The 22,499-nt window shown below is 40.4% G+C and overlaps 1 protein-coding gene across 1 annotated transcript in view; it reads left to right on the plus strand.

Annotated features, from left to right (window-relative positions):
- Window positions 1-22,499, plus strand: part of skia (v-ski avian sarcoma viral oncogene homolog a) — a 68,002-nt gene that overhangs the window by 39,937 nt on the left and 5,566 nt on the right. Inside the window, exons 2-5 of the mRNA XM_079826715.1 lie at window positions 18,019-18,138; window positions 18,688-18,803; window positions 19,830-20,107; window positions 21,353-21,681. Coding sequence (XP_079682841.1) covers window positions 18,019-18,138; window positions 18,688-18,803; window positions 19,830-20,107; window positions 21,353-21,681 — 843 coding nt within the window. The remainder of the gene's footprint in view (window positions 1-18,018; window positions 18,139-18,687; window positions 18,804-19,829; window positions 20,108-21,352; window positions 21,682-22,499) is intronic.

The following is a 22,499-nucleotide window of genomic DNA, read 5'->3' on the forward strand; positions in this document are numbered from 1 at the left end:
ACGAGGGAAAGGAATTTCCAGCTTCGTGTCTGTACGTGTACGTCCGCTATCAGATTATCGTCTCAGAGTTCAGGTGTGCTCAGGTATGCAGTGGCCCAGCATTTGGACTTGAGCAATGCCAACATGATCATGCCCACCTTTAGAGGCAGGTGCACACAAACAAATACACAGCAGACAAGCTCACACTCATCTACGAGGCTGGCACTCCCTTTAACTACACTGCTGGAGCAAACAGGGCACAAATCTCCCGACACACAGACATAAGCACACACTGAAGGCCGCTTTTTGATTGGCGCTGTGTTGGGAATTGCTATAGTAACGTCTGTGGCACGGTAGAGCTGGCAGGATTTTGTTTGCTCGGACGCATGGGAGAATTGCTCTCGTCTGGACCCTTATGTTTTGGTCAGTGGATTAAGATCACATTTTGGATAACGTTGCCATTTTTGGCTTTGCTTTGAAAATTTGTCTAGTGCGTGATAGTTTAGTCTGCAAAAGAAGTATGAAAAGTATCTTCTTAAGATCAGCAAGGAGCCTTTGTTCTGCGTTTCTAAAGAAACATCTCTGAATCTCGGTTAACATTTTTAGCAAATCTGCCCTCATAACATTATAGTGACAACATTTTTTGTAATTCGTCTGTTTACACTAAAACGTAAAATGCAAAATGTAACAAAACTGCAGCCAATCAGAACATGTTGATACTAGAGTCTACTAGAATAGGTTTTTATGCTTGATTGTTCAAAAAACATTATTTTTACATTATTACAGCACCTCTCTTCACAGTCTGTCAGTAATGCTCTGTTTAGTTTCTGTCTCTGTGAAGCCCCTCCTTCCGAAAAAGCACATTGTGCTCTGATTGGTCGGCTGGAGCAGTGTGTTGTGATTGGTCATCCGCTTCCTGCGTGTTTCGGAAATGTCTCTACATTACCATAACCGCGTTTCGACACACTACTAATGCAACTCAACCAGGCCTCGCCACTTTTTTGCGTATACCTGGGGTGGGAATTATTTAAATGGAGAGTTTTGTGGTGTGTACATTCCCGGAAGAAAACTCAAGACTACAATCGAGGCAGTTCAGGGAGTTCAGAAACAGTGCTCGCTGATATATAGAGTCGTGGAATGGAATGGACGTTGTGCTTTGTACCTTTGAAAATGTAAAAAAGCATAATAAGGTCCTCTTTAAAATACTGTTATGCGGATGCAGATTTGACCAATGAGATTTCACTCTGGGCGGGGCAAAACATTCTATTACTTGTCGAAGTCACATTTACTAGTATAAAAACTATTCACATGCAAAAAATGTCTTGTATTTTTATTAGGTCAGATCAGCGTACGTTAAAGTGCTTCATAACTTTTCATCTCACTTTCTAGTGTATATTTTCCCTCATTTCAGCCTTAGAATATTTCATGTATACGTAGCAATTCATGCAACTCCAGGCAAATGAAGCGATAAAAGATTCTTGCGGTTTTAAGCAGACTGTGTTCGTGGAATGCGAGTGTGGATGCAGTGAATGAATAACTGAAATGTGTTTTCTGATAGGGGTGAGGACGAGGTCAGCGCTTCCTTATTCTGTGCCGTTATAGTGTCAGACAGACTTTCCTGCATTGACACATTCTTCAGTGAAATTGCTCTTTCTGCCACCGCTGTTGGCACACCCAAACACACACACACACACACACACACACACGATGAGGAAAGCGAGATTGTTCTCGCTGAGGAAATAGTCATCTTCCTGTCTGTGCGCTAAACGGTTAGTGAGAAACGCGTGTCTTCGGAATTACGGTACAATGGCAGGTTTAATTGACCCGCTCAAGGTTTGTCCTAGACATCCTTTAACCATGTCAGACTTGGGTGTGAGACTTGAGCCGCCAGCACATCTTTAATCGAAATGATGTGCATGAGTAAACATTACCAATCTAATTATGTCACTCTTAATCATGATGACTTGTCGTCAGTGTAAACACAACACTTGATTGTTGGTGTCATATTTGTCTAAGATTGGTGCCTAGTTATAAAAACCAAGCCAGTCAAACCTGAACCACAATGACAACTTTCTACCTGCTAAAAAGGATTTCTGACCATGTCGCTTCCCTTACATTTGCTTACATAAAACATGAGCATTCACTGTCTATAACTCATGTTAAACATGAGGTTAAACAGAACCACCCAGACTGAGATATTTTCTCTCTCTTTCTCTCTCTCTCTCTTTCAGTCTGTCTGAACATGTTTGCAGTAAATTGTCTCTCCCCTCCGGCAGTCACATAAAACCAATCCTTTTTAATTAAGACCAACTCCAGTGAGAAAAGTGCCAAGCTTTTTTCCCTTTCCTATTTTTTCTCTCTTTTTTTTAACCACAACATCCTGTCTTTTTACCCCTCTTTCTGTCCTCCTCCTCCTGCTTCTTTTTTTTCATTGCTGTTATTTCTTTAACACCTCCCCTCATCAAGGAGGAGAACGTTAGTGTCTGTCTCTCACCCTTCATGTTTGTTTTGATACAGACCAGATGGAATCAGGATCTTCTGTGACCCCCGGCCCACTCGGCACTTGCTTTTTCTTTACATCTCTTCCCTTTTCCCCCCTCCTCTACTTTTCTTTTTCTGTTAGCCAAGTCGTGAGTGGAGATTGGGGTATAAATGGTAGCAACATGTCCCTATCAAACTTAAGAGAATCCTTAATCATATCTGCCAATATTGCACAGTTTTGACCAAATAAAATATATTTTCATTTTTAAAATAAAACCATTTCCCTATATGAACGAAACTGCCATTTAAAAACCACATTCATGATGAAAAAAATGCACATTTATGAATAAAATGCAATCCATTTATTTGCTTTCTAGAATAATAAAAATCTAACTAATATATAGATACTGATTTTACTGTAGATACTGACCAAATCCACACCTTTAATTCTTTTAGTATTTTATTTTATTTTATGCTTATTTAATTTTTTTATTCAACACATTCTCATTTACTTGCACAGGGCATCAAAACATTAAAGATATCCTGGGAATCCAGGAGGACAGTTGAACTCCACATGCCCCCTCTGGCTTGCCCTGACCTGGCTTTGGCGAGCAGTTGTCCCCCTCTCCGCGTGCAGTTTATAGCGGTCTTGCTTTCTTCAGCCTGATTAGGGTTGGGGGGGGCACAACAACCGGAATGATGGCTGTAAACTTCAGACTGTTTACGACTCAGGACTGGTCACTCACCTTTGAGTGAACCCACCTAAACAGAGAGAGAGAGCGTTCGACCCCAACTTCACCCCCGGTTTTTTACAGGCCCTGTTTTTTACAGCCCTCATAGGCCCTTTGCACTCATCCCTCACACCCCATAGTTGTTGTTCCCCCTCTCCGTTTTACCACTTTATTTCAGTTTTCACTGTTTATCAGTTTAACACCTGGTCCTTCCATCAGCGCTGTGGTCACTGTGTTTTAAAAAAAGATGCCATCAGTAAACGGTCTGTTTCCCATGGATGCTTTAAAGGCACCGTCGTAAACATAAGAGCGTTGCATTATCTGGCTGTTTTGTGTTGTTTTAATATGTATCAGAAGGATGGCTTTTGCACATCTTTGTCTTTTTGATTGTAAAACATAAAATAATAATTAAATCAAATAATGTTATTATAATAAATTAAATTATACAATAATTTGACCCTTTACACAGTGCATCAGTGTCAGTTTTAAAACAATGGGCCAATCAGAAGAAGCGGAGGACAGGACAAGCTACATTTCTGATGCACTCCAGTATGATAAATGAAAATAATCACTAATATCGGCTGATAGCTGATATGGTACGCGTCCAAAATAAAAAAATATTTTTTCATTCAGGTTGACAGTGTGAAAATGGGGCTGTGGTGCACGTGCGTTCATGTAAGTTCTCAAGTTGCAGGCCTTTAATGTACTAGCTTAAGAGCAGCAGGTGCTGGTTTTGACTTTAACACCATTACTCGAGCAGACCCACACACACATATGCACACGCTCAGAGTTGCCTGAGCTGCAATGGACACCAGCCAAGACACACACATACACACACAGCCACCCAGGTCTCATGTGTCCTGCCCTTGCTCTGGCTAGACTGATAATTGATTGCTGGTTAGAAGAGGGCCAAAGCCTGAACTCAGCAGTGCAGCACAAGCGGGGCGAAGGGTGGTGACGATTCTAGGGGCCCCCGGCCTTGATCCGGGGGGGACCGAAACACGATTTCACCTGAGGGGGATGCGCATTGTGAAAAGCACTGTGCAAATGAATTTGACTTGATGTACATAGAAAATGCATCTGACAAGCACAAGACAGGCATTGGAGTTGTTTGACAGAAATAGGACAGGGCATTTGGGCACGGAGTAATTTTTCCCATGCCCCCTTTTTGTCTCCCTCCTCTTTCTCTCTTTCACACTTTCCAATCCTGCGTTCAGAGGAGAAAGACCTCCTGCTCTGGGATGCTAATACCAGGTGGGCTACCTGCAGTTCTTTGCATTTCTGTGGGTCAGAATAGGGTAATGTGTGCGTGCTTGTTTGGAATGAGGTGAACTATCATGGCAGTGGTCAGTTTATTTTCATATATAATGCAAACCAAATGGGAAAAATTTTTTTTTTAGTCCTATGGGTATTGGTAAGGATCTGGATTATGGTTTTAAGATATTCATTTAAAAGTCTGTCGGTTTGCGTTGGGACAACTAATACGAGTGGATTATAATCCCATCTGCCCGTCGCTGGATAACGTACTTCGCGGATTAAGAGCCGAGCCGGCAACACACATGCAATTCACCCAGCACCCAGTCTGTCTGTTTTCCTCTAGGAATCAGTGTACTATCTGGTGGGAATCTTTGGATTGTCCTAGTTTATGTCGCCTCTCCTAACCCACACATCAACGTAAAGATAGAATCAATGCCAACGACTTGTCTCGGATCAATTAGGATCGGTTTGTTTAGTGGGCAGAGACATTCTTTATTGATTCGTCACACACACCAGTACAACTGCAGACACACCTCCACAAAATGCTTCGGCTGAAGGGAAGCAAGGGAGAGAGATAGAAGGTTTTACTACTTATGGGTCATCACAGAATAACTTCATCCATAATACTGTAATACATACACCAATTCAGCATTTACTGAATCAACATAACTGCATATTTTGAATCAGTATCACCGATGACTGGTTGTTCATATGTAGTCAAAGATACATATTTACAACACAGTCTTTTGTTATAAAAGATATTTTATAAGATAAACATATGTTACTATACAGAACGACGGACGGACAGACAGATAATTGTGTGTGTGTTTGGGAAATAATTGAATGGAAATGTTTTTTGCTGTGAAACAATAAGCTTTCTTTTTCCTCGCCGTCTACGGGAGGCCATTTCCACCCATGATGATGACGACCCATTTCCTCTCAGATAGGAAAGCTGTTTGTCCGGTCTGGGTTTGTCTGGACTGCCTGTGTAAGTGTGTGTGGACTGCTTTCTAGAAGCCACCACCAGACTGTGGTGATATGAAGCCATGCTGTGAAAAATCCCTTTAGCATGGCTCTTTTACAGAGGATTTGTCTGTCTGTTGGAGAAAAGAACACGCCATGATTGTTAGTTAGGGATTTAGAGTTGTAATTTAAGCGCTTACGTCCTTGAAATGGTGATTTTGTTGAGAGGAGAGGTGTGTAGGCTTAGCTCTGCTAACGCTTGTGTTAGCATGGAGATACAATACTGTCGCGCTAAATGTTAACAAAGCCAAAAGCGTGCATGCGTGCAGTTAAGCATGTGAGGCACAAAGCCAGAGAGCGAGGTCCGCATTACTGGAGCACTGTCTGGGTCAGCTGTGATTGTGTTAGACCGGGGCCATCTACCATTCATTTGCCACAGTCTGGAGCCTGGCTGTAAACGAACCTGGCATTAGCATGCTAAATCACCCTGGCCTGGTGGTGCCATCCAATTGGTCATCGTCTCCGCCCCCCTGTCCAGGTCAGCGTCCCACGTTCACGCCACCTTGCGACCTCAATCCAGCACTGGCAGTCCGTTGACCTCTCAGAGAGTGGGTGTACATCCTGTTTTCCCTGTTCCTATCTATCTATATAGAGCGTTTTCATTGACGCTACAAGCATGTCAAATCATCCCTGGAGTTTGTGAATCTATCTTCACCTAACATTCTCAGTCAAGTACGGAGAGGGTAAAATTAATTAATATTATGATTTTTAATACTTCATATTTACACAAAAGGTAATTTTTTAAAAATGTTTTTGATAAACTCTCTTATGCTCACCAATGCTTTGTTTATTTGATCAACAGTTGAAAACAGTTGGTCTTCTTAATGTTTTTCTGTGGAAACTGTGATACTTTTTAAAAGATTCTCTGATAGATAAAAAGTTCAAAAGAACAATATTTACGGTACTTGAAAAAGAAATCTTTTGTAACATTATTCATTTCTTTATTTTCTCTTTAGATCAATTTAATGCATCATTGCTGTATAAAAGTAGCCTGACGTCGTCATACTCAATTCTAGTCAGAATTTGAGACTGATACTGCTCCGTTGGGCTGTGATTATGGGGCGTGTTTCAACCGAACCAGGAAAGACCTCAATTGGATAGACCTACAACCAATCAGAGCAATGGAGCGACGCATAACGTTAGTTGTCAAATGTCAACAGAACTCAACTGCACTGTGTTGCCAAGTCCGCGGGTTTTTCCATGTCCATGGGTTGAAGTGACGCCAATTATGTGATATACAGACCCAGGAATGCGAATTCTAGCAGGCATCCCTGCCAAAATAACACATATTTTACCCCCCAAATGCCATTTTTTTCCCGGAGAACTCCCCCCGGAAAGCTATTGGGCTTGTTTTCGGCTAGTTTTGAGTAGCAATTGGGCGGGTTTTGTTGTAAAAACTTGGCAACCCTGTCTGCACGCACGCTGGAATAAGTAACGTTAGAAGAAAAAGATGAGCGTAAACGATCTTTGCTGGTGTTTTTAAAAAAGAATTTAAGGATACACAGAGTACTTACCAACACGATCATCATTTCTGAGAGAAATAGTAAAGGTGAATGCATATACGAACAAGTTCTCCGTTTAAGATTAGAACAAATTCAACCCAAGCGCCTTTGATGACGTGGATGATTACGTTACTGTTTATCATCTGTCCATCATCGTCTAAAGCCCGCCCTGACAATTTCATTGGTCCGAACAGTTTCTGTTCGGGCATAATTACTTCTCTACCGATCAAGTCCAGTCCGAACTGCCCGAGTTAAAATGTTGTGGGCAGGGCTAAGTTCGGCTGGCATCCAGGCTAGTATAAAAGTATTATAATTTTTTGCGTGAACTATTCCTCTAAAGGAAGGATACATCTGAACGTCAAGGCTTTACTAAAAGCTAAGGAACAAGGGAGGGAGAAAAGAGAAGGAAAGAGGGAGGGAGAAAAGAAAGGAAAGTAGTCTTTGTTCTGTTATTCAGATACAGCGTTGCAGTTGCTATGGGAGACAGTGGAAAAAGAACAGAATATTCTAGTGTAAAGCGCAGCTGCAAAAGGGAGAGAGAGAGATTTGAGAAAGTTATGGTCAGGAATGGTCATCTCTCTCCCTCTCTTTTCTCTCTCTCTAACAGCTGTACTTTCCACCAGAAAAGTCGCCTCTTCTTTTTCCGACCCTGTTCAGGAGACTGCTGGGTGCTGGGCAGTTGTGCGGCGGCTCAACGCTGCTATATTCAGGCCTGCCGTTAATAGCTCCCTCTCTATTTCAGTCTCTCCTTCCTGCCGCTGCGGAACAAGAGCGCTCAAGCTAATTAAAAACGGCTCACACCCCCGAGCCGCATCCCGTATGTGTGGCGCTCCGGTCCGGGTGGGTCAGCGTCAGGAACAGAGGCCATGCATTGTCCCCAGCGTTCCCCGGTGGTCTCCAACTTTCCATAATGGTCCCGGGTTTCCATAACACTTCCGAATGCTTTCATGACTCTCAGCCAGTTATGACCGACGTGTCCCTGTGTGTTCCGACTAGACGGCGCATGCTGGGAAAGACACAGCACGCACATGTACGAATTGCCACGGGAGGTGGGGTCGTTTAAGTTCGTCCTGTTGTGTGTCATCCCCTATTTAAGCTATTTTTAACGGCCCCCTTCCGAATTATTTCTTTATTAATAACGCAATTGTTTCTTCAGCGCAAGCCGGAAACATGGGGCCATTTATTTGTTTTATTTGATTTGGTGTTTACCCAAATCTGATGTAAACGGACCATTGATTTCTCAATTCTTGTTGACTGCAAGTATTATGGAGTTACAAAAAGGGAAAATGGAGCATTATGAGACAGATGGGTAGAGAGACGGCTGCTCAACCGCTGTTTGTCATATTTTTTATACTTCCTGCTTATAGGAAATGACTAATCACAAATGAGAGTTAGAAAAGATTGCTTGTCTCTCAGGGTTCTGTAAAATGTACAGAATTTTGAAGAGAGAAGATTAGATTAAGATATGGTTAGTCGGTAAGATTTTGTAATGTGTTTGATAGAAGTCTCTTTTGCTGACCAAGGCTGCATTTATCTGATTGAAAATACGGTCAAAAGAGTGATATTGTGTAATATTATAATTACTGACGCCAAACTATTGAACAGTAGTGTATGCTACGTTAGCATTGCTGCTAAATAAGTGATTTGTTTTGAAATATCCAGACAGATGAAATGGGTGTCTAGAAAAAATCTGTCTCTGTTACGACTGTAAGCTATGTGAAAAAAAAAAGACAATCACTTTTTTAGCTAACCAAGCATAGCGATTTTGAAAATTTGCCTCAAAATTAGCATCAGAAATGCTGTGCCTGTGTAGGTTTGCTAACTAATGTTTGGCTGTCATACCTTTTTGAAGGCAGGGTTTGTAGAAAAAGTGTGGTTAAAGTTGGATGCTGGAAATGAGCAAAACGGCTAAAATGTACAGCTCCTTAAAGTGTCTTTTTCAAATCAACGGTTGAGATATTCCAGGCCACTCAGACAAAAAAAAAGAAAAAGAAATTGATAAAGAGGAGAGAAAGTGATAGAAGAATCGTGGGGTTAGCTACAATAATAAATGGATTACCAAGTCAAAAAGACGACCCACACACATTCTTGTCTGAACTGGCTAGTTCAGCATCGGTGTCAATGCCACACACACTCGTCCTCGTCTTCTGAATCAACCACTCTTTCATTTCTCTTCTCACCTTTTGTTTCCCTTCCATTTCTTTCAAGAGCTTGTGACCTCTGAATCTCCCTGAATGAGTGAGTGTGTGTGTGTGTTTCCTATTCTGTGTGAGTATGTGTTTGTTTTGGCGCTTCGTTCAGGTCCGTCACATGTATAGACATGTGTGTTTGACTCTGCAGAGACTACCGAAATACCTTGCAGTGTTCCACTGCCCCCAAGTAATATACTCAGCACCAATGTGTGTGTGTGTGTGTGTGTGTGAGCCCCCCGTCCCAGGCCATCTGTCTGGAAACAGGACATGCCTGCACACACAGATTCACACACACATGCACACTAATCCACAGTTATTTTATATGTGTCTGTACTGGAACTTAATAGGGATGGGTTGTCCAACAACTAACTAGTCGTTTTTGTGAGTTTGACTGGATTTTTTTTCTTAGATATTTTTGGTTTTGATATCGGGACGAGACTAATTATACAGGGAATCCTTCAAAACTGACTCATAAAACCCATCACAGTCGGATTTTGAAAATGTCACTTTGTTTGTCGCCCAGCCTAACGCTCTCTTTCTCTTTCTGTCTATCTTTCCTCCCCTTCGTATGAGGAATGAGAGAAATCTCTCTCTTCGACTCTTTCTATCTCGCTATGGTTGACTTTATGAGGTCATAAACACTGGAATTTTTCGGTGAGGCTCTCTGAATATTTTTATGAGCACACTCGCGACGGCGGCTCCTTTGACAGCGCTGAAAGGCAGTCATTAAAAAGAGAGCGAGAAAAGAAGGCAGAAGGGAAAAAACGATTCCTGGCTGAAAGAGGCTTCTCTCCTGAGGGGGTTTAAACTGTCACTGCGTTTGAACTTTGCTAGAAACGACTGCCATCTGCAAGCCGAAAAGCAAGTTCACCACTGTCTCACACTCCGAGGAAAGTTTATAATCACACGATTTATTGGTGACAAAGTCAGCATTGTCAAATAGTTGCATTTTTAGTTAGTATTAGTATAGGTTGCCATTTATTTATCGAATTTTTCAAATCGATTTGTTTATTATTATTATTATTAATTATAAAATAATGTATAATATAATAAATGTAATGTTTATTATCCATAGATTAAGCCGTCAATCAGTCGGTTTATCGTCCATAACATTTTAATTTATTTATAATAAACATTTATAATTTAAATATTTGTATATACTGTATGTAAACTCACTGACAGAAAAAAATACAATTGTACATTTGATATTTCATTGTAAACACTGCTTTAAAAAAATTATAATCAACAACAGACAAAACCATATAGGTTTATGAAATAAGTTATTATACTGGTTATCGGCTCACAATAAAAAAAAAAGCTGATTGTAACAAGATATTAGAGATCTGGCTATTAGTAGACATGAGGTAAGACATGGTAGAAGAAAGCAACATACACACACTTATAGATCAATAAGCGTCCATTAGGGTCCAGCCTCAGCAATTTCAACAACTTTTGAAAAACATTGAAATGTGATTATCTTGCTCTTAGATGCTTTTAACTTTGAGAGTAAATGAGTCATAGATTTATGCCTCTCTCTGGATTCCTCTGTTTCCTCCCCTCTTCTGCATGCACCCGAGGGCTCTCTCTTGCTCTGTCTCTCTCTCTCGTTCTCGTTCTCTCTCTCTCCGTCGTCCTCTATCTATATATATTTCGCTCTCTTTCTTTACGGTTGCATTGGCAGCTTCTAATTTTGAAGGAAGTTTTGTTTTGCAGTTTTGAATTTGTTTTTGACTACAATGACATGTGTGATGAATGTGGAAAAAAAGCAGGACGTGTACCGTCTTTCCTGAACTACGGATTTGCCCCCTATGTGTCCGAAGGGAACAGGGTCTACTGCGTTCCCACACAAGCCGTTGCCAAAGCAAATTTGGAGAGGAAGTGGAACCCTATCCCTCCTCTCTGGTGTGACCAAGTTTAGAAAACACCAGGTTTATGTGTGTGTGTGTGTGTGTGTGTGTGTGTGTGTGTGTGTGTGTGTGTGTGTGTGTGTGTGTGTGTGTGTGTGTGTGTGTGTGTGTGTGTGTGTGTGTGTGTGTGTGTGTGTGTGTGTGTGTGTGTGTGTGTTTCTAGTTGAATATGCAAGCAAGCAGCTGCACAGAACGGCTCACTTTTGATGTGGTTTTGTGTGTGCGGCGGCGTTTGTGTGTTGCTCTGTGGTTTTGAGTTTGGGAAGGGAGTCTGTGCTGGACCTTGCTAGTGCGATTGCAGAAGATGGTCCTTATTTAGTTGCTTTGCCTTATTGTGGTGCACTTGTGAGTGTTGTGCAGCCTTGTTATGTCTGGAGTCACTGGACTCTTCCTGGAAGTCCAACCTCAACACACACACACACACACCACAGACACTAATGACAGGCCTGAGTCCTCTGCCGAGACCTTTGTCCAACAATGTACAGCAAAAGACTTCTAACCACCATGCAATCTGAGTGCTAAAAATAGCCCAGACGTGATGTGTTTTTCATGCCCTTTACCCGTTCAGATTTTTAAATTTTGAATGCGATTTTTTTTTTATTTTTGAAATTTGACTGCATGCAATTTATTAATAATTTCTCATACACGTATTTTAAAACTAAATGAATAATATAAACAATAATCTATTATTAATATATTTAATTATTTATATTAAAATTATTATTAATAATATGAATTATTATTTGTTTAATAAATTGATTAACTTGTTTTTGAAAATATTTTTTTTATTTGATAAAGTCTTGCATGCTTATTTTATGTCTTGCATGCTTATTTTTTTATGAATAAATATTTACATATTTAATTATGTTTTATTTTAGTATTGTTTATATGTTATTACAGTACTTATTCATATTTTCAATTGGCTTTATTTGGAATTATTAGTTTTCATTTTATTAATAATATTAATTATTATTTGTTAATAAATTGATTAACTAGTTTAAAAAAAATTATAAAGTCTTGCATGCTTATTTTTTAATGATTAAATATTTACATATTTAATTATGTTTTATTTTAGTATTGTTTATATACTATTATAGTACTTATTAATATTTTGAATTAGCTCTTATTTTGAATTATTAGTTTTCATTTTAATTTTAGTTCAAGTTTTTGTAATTTTGCTTATTTTTTATATTTCTATATAGTTTTAATAAATTTTTATTTCAGTTTTAGTTAGATGCCAAGGAAACATTTCTATTTTCGTTCAAGTTTTTCATCTAATATAAATTTTATTTAATTCATAATTAGCTTTTATTTCAGTTACTGAAAACCATTTTGAATAGTTTTAGTTAACAATAACAACACTGATGTATGTGATGATATAAGTAGCAAGAACAATTGTATCCCCCCCCTGAAAAAAAAAGGGTTGCATGATGGGCAGCATTCAGGAGATCAGTGTGTCATAATTTCCCCTTCCCCATTCCTATTTGAAACTGGATTCTGTGTGAACGTTTTTGTGGATTGAATCCACAGGTTAAATGCAACCAAGTGTCACAAATATCTCTCAACTTGATAGCCAAACATCTGATAGTCTGGGAAAGTGAGACATCTGTATGTGTGTGTTGGCATAGTTAGGGAGGTGTTTTGTCTAGCAGTGTTGTGTACAGACGCAGTCCTAATGAGCTGGGTCTGGCCCAGAGTGCAGGCCTCACACACTTGAGAGAGAGAGAGAGAGAGAGAGAGAGAGAGAGAGAGAGAGAGAGAGAGAGAGAGAGAGAGAGAGAGAGAGAGAGAGAGAGAGAGAGAGAAAACAACTCATTTCAGTTTCACTTTACACCATACCTCCCCAAAACCCAGATTTCTCAGAGGACAACACGTGTTTACCACCAATCGAGTCGTATTCCTTTAGGAAGAACCTTGAATGACAGGATCTGTATAGCACTCATACGTCTTTGAGATGCTTGTTGCAAAGAAAGTTCATAGAAGCTTTCTTACTGAAGTTAAATGTGAGTTTCAGCGCTGATGTATAAACAAAAATTCTCTCCAATGCAACGCCGTGGATCATGTAGATCATGCTCAGTCTGACACCTGTACACTTAAGGTTTCTGTGGTCACTGCCTGGTGAGAAATACGACGACTGCAAGAAGACTGCAAGAGATGCAGGGAGAGAGGGAGAGCTGCGCTCTGTTAGTTTTACAGGAAGTTCCTCCCTTCCGGCTGAGGCCTGTAGCTTAGCTCAAGGGGGAGGCCATGTTCAGGTCAGAGAGAGGGTGGAGTATCGCTTACACACACTGACACTCGCACAAACAAAAAACTGGTTTGCTCTTTTGGCGTTCACACTTGCGTGGATATACAAGCTTGTAACACAAGCTTCTAAAAAAACTGCCTCATTGTCTTAACCTGTCTCACAGTTAAATAGAAACATTCATCAATCAAACCTGTCTGTGGAGACCTGGAGATCCTCACAGACACGAGAACAAAACACGGCACAGTAGTCACAACATTTGAATTGATTTAATCATCGGCAGATATTTGCGACTCTAAGTTCTGATTGGATGAGCAGTCTTAACTCGTTTTATTTCAAGAAAATACACTTTTTTTGTGTAATGAACTATATTACTTGAATAGTTCAGTTGTTTGTCATGAATATTAATACCAATAATTGTAATGCTTTATTATTTCTTAGGCTTCATGTTGTCTAAAAGTATTACTAAAACAATTAATATTAATTGATATCAATATTGTTATTAATATATCTATTACTACTTTTTGTTATTATTATTCATATTTTAAAAATCCTATATTTGTGTATAATTCAATAAATTACTTAAATAGTAAATGACTAAAAATAATTTAAAAAATGTTATTAAAAAATTGTCAATAATTTGAATGTTAAAATTTGATTTTTTTTATTATAATTAATATCAATATACAACAAATCTTAGACTTCATGTTGTGCATAAAAATACCCTTTACCTGTGGTAAAAATCACAGAAAATTATTCATGGCTCTCTCTTTTTGCTTTATTTAAGACCCAATGAAGATGTTTACATTGCCAGCGTTACGTCGTGAAGTTTCTGTCAGTTATGTTTGTTTGGATCACGATTGCTTGTTTAGAGGGAAATCCTGCAATCTGTGTCACAGGAAACACAGGACTAGACAGGGAGGGGTGGCATTATGAGGATGACGAGACAGGAGAGGCGATTTAGCAACTCAGTTAGCTAGTTTAGTAGGCTAATTGTGTGTAATGTAGCAAGAAGTGAATGTTCGTGTGGGTGTTCAGCCCTTCGAAAACACATTTCCTTTGTCATCCCTCAAGCGAGCAACAAAAAACCTTCGAGCAAAAACCTTTTGAAAAAACCTTCTCACACCAATGTGCAAGGCAGTGTGTGTGTGTGTGTGTGTGTGTGTGTGTGTGTGGTGTGTGTCACCCCGCCCTTCCTCAGACACCTGCAGTTTTAAACCACTTTGCAGAAACTTGTCCATCGTGTGCACTCCTGTTTTTAGAGTGTGTGGATCATATCTAGTCATTTTGAAGGTGTATATGCACTGTCTTCCATACCAAAGGTAGCATGATGAAAGCCAAGTGTGAGATTCCTTAGAAAGACAAAAAGGAGACAATGTATCGGTGCATTTTTTGTGCACATCTAAGTACGTCTCTCGCATGCTGCTGCGTCCTGCTTCCTATCAAGAGGTGTGATTTCCTGTCTGCACGTCTCACAGTGCTTTGGATGTCTGTCTATAGCATCCTTTATGTCACATTCAACACAAACACACACACAAGCTAAGATTCTGCATGGGTCGGTGCCGTTTTCATACCCGTAAACACATTGTTTGATGTGAGAATGGAAGCTGGGGAACAGTTTAAAAGGGGCATTGAAACGAGGCCGCTTCACTGCCCATCAGATGAAAGAAAGAGGAAGCAACGACTGCGAAAACGTCACACTGATAGACGCAGGCTCCGATCAGACTCTCGAATGCCGCCCTCAAGTCCACACTTTAGTGACTGTCGGGTTGAAGTCCGCTTTTAAATTTGAATCTCGGCTTCTCTTTTTCGTCTTTGTCCCGTCTTCTCAACTCCCAATGCGTTCGGGAGTGTTTTGCCCTGCAGGCCGTCAAAATCAAGCCCAGAGAGAGAGAGAATGATCTAAGTGAAGTGACCCAAAAGGCTGTCCAGTCAGTGTCAGAGTGCTGGTGTGTGCTTTAGAGGGTCCCGCTGTAAGACAAGACTAAAGAACAGCTACAATGATATTATTTATAGGTCATTTCCTCTCTCCTGCAGTGTGGCCTGGCTGTGGTCATCTGACTGTCCTCAGTTGGCATGGTCTTATAAGGGTGCTTAATAGAGTCTAAAATACTGTTAATCCATTCACTACAATAGGGGTTTTGTGGCGCAAGTGGGGATTTGATATATATTGTTATTGCATGTTATTGTTATCGGTCAATATTGAGCATTTCATTGTACATATCCTAAAATACATTGTAAGGTTATGATGCCTAACTTAACTTGTAGCATTTAAAACAATCCAGTTGAGTTTTTCTTTATTTTCTTTAAACTATACAAAAACACACACACACACACACACACACACATACAGAATTCTTAATATGCTATAAGTGAATGATGTAGATTTTTATTTATACAATCACACACACATATATTAAAAATGACATATCCTTTGACTAGTCCAGAGGCTCTTACATTTTTCTATCTGGATCTCATTCTTCAGGTTTTTTTTCTACTATGTAATCACCCTGTGTCAGAGATGGACTTTTCCTCTAGCCCAGATTAGGGAAGATCTCCCAGATTTGGTGCCTTTATGTCAGAGGTCTAATCCACGAATAAACACAGGCACGTGGCAAGTGACTGCTTTCGAGGTCACATAATCACGCTCTGCAGCTGGAAATTCACCACGCCCAAGCAGACCGGCCTGCCGAATGAGGTCATACGTGATGCAATCGCTCATGTATGCAAACGGCACCGGGCCATCAGCGCGTTCTTTTGCTTGAATGACTCTCTTTTCTCTCTGCAAGTAATCGACTCCCCTACTGCATTGATTCAAAACACAACATTTCTACATTTCTGACTGCAAGAAAAGAGACTTAAGCACAAAGCTCTCTTAACATACGATTGGATGACTGTGTCGATCCCGCCAGACACCATGCAACCCAGTTGGAAGCATCTTACCCAGAAGCCCCTGCTGCTGGGGCCAGATAGGGCACTAGGCCGGGACGCTGCAGTTTGTCAGTTGAGTTTCTCTCACATTCCCACGAGGAGCCCTGCTCGAAAATAGCTCTCGCAGGCTCTCGAAGTCCACCAGACAAAGTTGGCGCAGATTTATAGCCGGAGGCTGATACCGCTTGTCCAGTTGCTCGGCATTATTTTAGCATTTAAATGTCTGCGGATTGTGTTAATAAGCGGGAAATGTGTGGGTGGTGCACACCGCAGGTTTTCTGGAGTAAATGAGTGTGTAGAAAAGGAAGGTCAGTGTATTTTAGGGATTATACTGCAGTCGGTGAGGAATCCAGCGGGAGTGAGGTCATTGCACAAACATTAGTGACAAAACTAAACAAATACTGCTTTGACGTGTATTTGCACCCGCATGCTCACGTGGCAACATAAAAGCAGATGGTTGTGTCAGCCTATTAAGCATCTGAGCAATACAAAGGACCTTTTCCTTCCGGCATACACACATACATACAGTCTCGCATAGTGTGAACACTCGTACTAAATATAATGTTCGCAGTTTTAGCCCTCAGATACGTTCCCATTGCACCTGTCTCCTGCACTCCAAAAAATATTATTCTAGCTATTTGCTCGGTTTATTAAAAGCTGAAACGCAAATCTTTCGGTTTTTACTTAATTGCCATTTGCACTCAATTGTATTATGTTAAATGAAATGAAATGTGCTAAGTTAACCTGCTAAACCATTTGTGTTGGGACTACATGAATCATGCACTGACTGAACTGGGCAGTGTATTTCTAGTTCCCAGCATGCTTTGCATAGGGATAAACAAGGAGAGTAAATGTTGAAATTGAGTGTGTTTTTTAGTAAAGGGAAAGACCTGTTAAAGTTTGGTGTTCAGTTATATTTCACATTTAAAAGAGTTTGTTATGTCGATTTTTGAGGTTTTGTCGTGAAGTGTAGACCTTGTGGTTAGGCTGTGGGTGGCTACCTGAAATAAGTCTGTTCTCAATGAGCTGTAACTGTGCTAATGGTCAAGTGTTTTACTTGATCATTACTTGCATGCTACAAAAGTTACACTACACTTAGCATGTGAACAAGTTTTGTGTTGGTAATTAGTTTTTATTGAAATAAATAAAATAAGTTAGATTGATTCAGTTCCCGCAGTCTACATATGGTCATCCGTTCTACCCCTCTCACACATACTTGGAACATGTATGTGTGTGTGCTGCAGCTACTCGCAACCTAAGCACAAGCTCACCTCTTCACCACAATGGTAACCCCCCCAAAAAAATTCTCTATCAGGCATAGCAAAACTTAATCTAGTTGGAATGACACAATTTTTTTAGTAGTCTTGACTAAATTAATTTAAATTCATACAACAAATCGTTTCAAACTAATTTGATTTTGTTGTAAAAATGTAATTCAATTTGGTGGAAAAAGTTTTCCTTAATTGAATTAAGTTTAGTGAGGTTTTTTTTTTTTGAGTGTGCAGTTCACAGTTCTGTCTGAGGTGATAGACACCCTCAAGTGCTGCTCTCGTTTAATGTGGCCGACTGCTTGCATCGATCCTATCACTGTACTGTAGTTTTCCGAGGGCTGTAGGGCATCAGAACGCCTGACTAGGCGGCACAATGCGCGCTGAACCAAATGCAGGAACATGAAATGTAAAAAATCAGACTGATGAGGAGTTCATTTTTCTTTATATATTGAGCAACACTCATCGTTTCTCTCTCGTTGGCTTTCTTTTTCTCCCTCTCTAGGCGTCTGATCCCATTCCTGCCAAGAAGTCCAAACACAATGACTTTCCAGCACAGTCGCCCTCAGGAGACAAAGACAAGCAACCCGATTGGCTACGATCCCTCTCTGCATCAGCCAATAAGGTTACAAAGCTTTTTTTTCCTCTGTCAGTGGATACATGTGTTTAGTTGTATGAGAGTAGAGTTCAGATAATTATATATTTATCTATGTATATACTGTATGTTAATAATATACCAGCCTGTTTACAAAACTTGGCCATTCCTGAGAAGATTTTTGGAGCCAAGCAACTGTTTTCTTGCCACGGAGAATCAGATTCTTCTGAAACAAGATCTCAACCTAAAATAACTGATGTTCTTTTGTAAAAAAATCAATTCTCCTAAAATGAAGAGAGCCTGCAAATAGGCTAGCACAGTTCTCCGATTTCAAGCAGACACAGTGACTTCGGTGTACTTGTGCTGCTGGTCATCCTTCAAGCTCGTTTTATCCGTCTCTCTCACTTTCTCAGTTCAATTTGAGAGATTTTCAGCAAGCATTTCTTAAATATTGTTTTCCCTGCTAAAACTGCAGATGGTCGCTGTTCTCTGCAGTCATGTTGGAATGCAGTTTACTACTGTGAAAACCTTGTATGTAACACAAGTGACGTCTATTAACTTCTCTCTGTCGTGCTGCAGGGCCTCAACTGCATCCAACCCAGACAGAGACCGTCTGCCTTCAGGCCATGGTCTCCAAACATCTCTGTTGGCGATAAGGAGGGAGCCGGCAGACCTGCCAGCATGTTACGTGACAGGTAAAAAATAACGACAAAAATTACATGACACTCTAAAATACTTGATTCTGATTGGTCAATACTTGTTGCAGAGTAGCATCATATTAGTTCAGTTGTTTTGGATCGGTTTGTTTAGACGGTTCATGTAAATGAACCAGTTCAACAAAATCATTTCAGTTTATCTTTTTTTGCTGCAATGCATAGATAGATAGATAGATGGATGGATGGATAGATAGATTGATAGATAGATAGTTTTTGCCCCCATTTTTCATGAGCTTTTTCTATGTACACAAAAGGCCCATTTCTCTCAAATATTTTCCACAAATCTGTCTAAATCGGTGTTAGTGAGCACTTCTCCTTTGCCGAGATAATCCATCCAACTCACAGGTGTGGCATATCAAGATGCTGATTAGACTGCATGATTATTGCACAGGTGTGCCTTAGGCGGGACACAATAAAAGGCCACTCTAAAATGTTGGGGTTGGGGGGGGTCCAAAAACCAGTCAGTATCTGGTGTGACCACCATTTGCCTCACGCAGTGCAAAACATCCCCTTCGCATAGAGTTGATCAGGTTGTTGATTGTGGTCTGATAGTAGATAGATAGATAGAAACAGTAACCTTAAGAAAGGGTGTGTATACGTTGATTTGTGTAAAACAAATACATGATATGGATCTTCTGTACAGAGGAGAATGATGCAAGCTTGTTGACTGTTGTTTGCTTAGATGTGTGTGGTTTTAACCTCACCATCATAACTAGAGAGGGTTTGGGTGAGTCACCGTGTCGAGCCCAGATCAGTTTCTCTGAAACCGCTCATAACATTCGTTGTTCTCTCCCCACCCTTCGTTTGTGGGTTGCAGAGATGCTTTTTTCCTGTCAACCTGCCATTTGGTTTAGATTATTCACTTCTACCCATACTTTTTAAGATGATGTTAGGTAACGGCATTACACAAGCAGCAGCCTGTAGTGCATCATTTGTGAACTGTTACTAAAAATGAGCATCTCTGCATACGTAGTCTGCTCACTCACTCCAAATCCTCTTCCGCAGCTTCTACAACTACAAGAGCCTGGAGAGCGCTGTGGCCCCCAATGTAGCTCTGACGCCCCTCCAGAAAGGAGGACAGGCCTCTCCTTCTGCCCCCAGCAGCTCACACCCGCATGGGGCAGAAAGCGAAGGCGCCAGCCATGGGAGGAAGAGGAGGCTGACGGGTGAGACCCACCCCAGCCCACAACCCTGCCCCTCGGCCACAGCCAGCAAGCCCGTGCTACCCTCTCAGGAGGAGCGAGACTCGGACGTGGAGGTGGAAGTGGAGAGCCGTGAAGAATGTGAGTACAGTGTCGTGCCCTTTCACCGTTGCTCCACCTCAATAAATAAATGTTCCAGGTTCAAAGCAAGTTAAGCTTTATTGACAGCTTCTGTGGTGTAATAACCACAGAAAGGTGTATATATACAATGTCACATTTAATACTTTTATGCAGCAAGAACGCACAGTAAAGACTTTTACATTGTTAAACAAAATTTCTATATCAAATAAATGCTATACTTTTGACTATTCATCAAATAATCTATTGTATCTGAAGTATAACAATCTTCACAAAAATATTAAGCAGCACAATTGTTCTCAATATTGAAAGCAATAATTGTTGAAATATTTCTTGAGCACCAAATCAGCATTTTCACAATAATACTGTTTTTATATAAATAACAGTATATCATTTATATAGATTAATGCAATATGTAATATCAGAGAATGTAATTTTGACTTGTCCTTTGGTTTATAAAAACACTACAATGACGATTGAAGTCTATATGGGAAAATACACACTTTAGAAAGTAAAGCCACAACTCTTAACATTATACATGAGACTAGTGTGACAAAATGACTTACAAACCTTTTCTGTGCAACTTAAACGCATTTACTTACTGTCACTCTAAACATATAAGCCGTTAAACCCAATAACCTGCACACAGTATGCACAAGGATATCAGAAAGTTAAAAAAAAATTCAGAGATTCATCCACCTTTAACACCACTAAAAAGATGATTTAGACAACTTCACACAGACACACTAAATAACACATTTTGTGCAGGGGAATTTATTTTATGTGCTTTGACAAAAATGTGCTTTTCTGCTTTTTAACCCTCTGAAATGCCTTGCTCAAGTTTTTACAAACTGAGGGACTAGTCAAAATTATGTTCTTTCAAATTAATGAAAGAATCTCACATTCCTTTAACGCATTTAAGTGTGTTAGAAAGGCAACTGTGTTGTGAAACAAACGCGCTCGTTTAAATACATTGAGATTTCGTCCACACTTCATTTGCACACAGTTCATTTTCAGTCAACCTTGAGCGCTCTGGAGAGAGGTGGATTAGAACGGTAACAGCTCTTGTGTGAATGCGGCAGAAAATCAATAAGGGTTCTTTCGTTCCTCATCTTTATGGCTCATTTTAAAGCTTGTCTTGTGTATTTGACAGGTGCTTGAAAAAACAGTCCTATTGCTGCCGACATAGGAGTTAATGAAACCCACGATCCGCCACTCAAAACCTCTTCTCTGTTTTTTTTCCCCCAGTCACCTCATCACTTTCCTCACTCTCCTCCCCATCTTTTACATCCTCGAGCTCCGCTAAAGACTTGAGCTCTCCCTCCGGCCCCGGAGCCACCTTACCAGCAGTTCTGACACCAGCCAACGGGCCCCCTGAGGGCCCCCTGGTGTCTGGAGGGGAGGGGCACGCCATGACGCACCTGGAGTCAGAGCTGGAGACGCTAAGGCAGGCACTGGACAACGGCCTGGACTCAAAAGAGTCAAAGGAGAAGTTTCTACACGAGATAGTGAAGATGAGGGTAAAACAGGAAGAGAAGCTCGGATCCGCCTTACAGGCCAAACGGAGCCTGCAGCAGGTACAAACACACACAGACATTATTTATGTAACACAAGGCAAATGTTTAAAAAAAAAAAATTTTTATAAATCTATTCTTACGTAAATTGTACAATTTCATAAATGTTCAGCGTATAAATGTTAGATGTAATTGTTTAATATAATATCCTGTATAATTAGAATTAATGGGATTAGAACTGAAACTCGGCACTAAAATGTTCTAGTAGTAGTCAAAATGTTTTATTTCACTCATATATCGTCCAGATTCTCAACCAGAAAAAAAAGGGCCCTATTTTAATGATCTGACCGCATGGTATAAAGCGCATGACGCCGGTGCACTTAGGGCATGTCCGAATACACTTTTGCTAGTTTAACTATGGAAAAAACGGTCGGCGCATGGTCCAAAAGGGTTGTCGCTATTCTCTTAATGAGTCATGGGTGTGTTTTGGGCGTAACATGCAATAACCCAATCAGAGTCTTATCTCGCATTCCCTTTAAAAGCCAGTTGCGCTCATGCCATGGAGGATTTGCTATTTACATGGCGGAATTTGCGAGCGGAAAGACCGTTGGAGGAACGCTTCTCCAGAGATGGAATCCTTTTATTTTTTATATTTAAAAATGTTTGTGTGCAGCTGCGCATCCCTGTGTGTGTAATAAGCAGAGTGTATGCGTGTTGGGCACATTACTAACACGCCCTTTAAATAACACAAAAAATACTGCGACTTTAGACCAGGTTTTTATTAGTCAATGGCGCAGTCGATTTCAGTTGCCTCAAAATAGCAACGCGCCAACAATGCTCCTGAACACACCTTGTTTTCAGACCAGCACGCCCATGGGCGA

The sequence above is a fragment of the Gobio gobio genome, assembly GCF_949357685.1.
Source record: "Gobio gobio genome assembly, chromosome: 10".
Classification (NCBI taxonomy): domain Eukaryota; kingdom Metazoa; phylum Chordata; class Actinopteri; order Cypriniformes; family Gobionidae; genus Gobio; species Gobio gobio.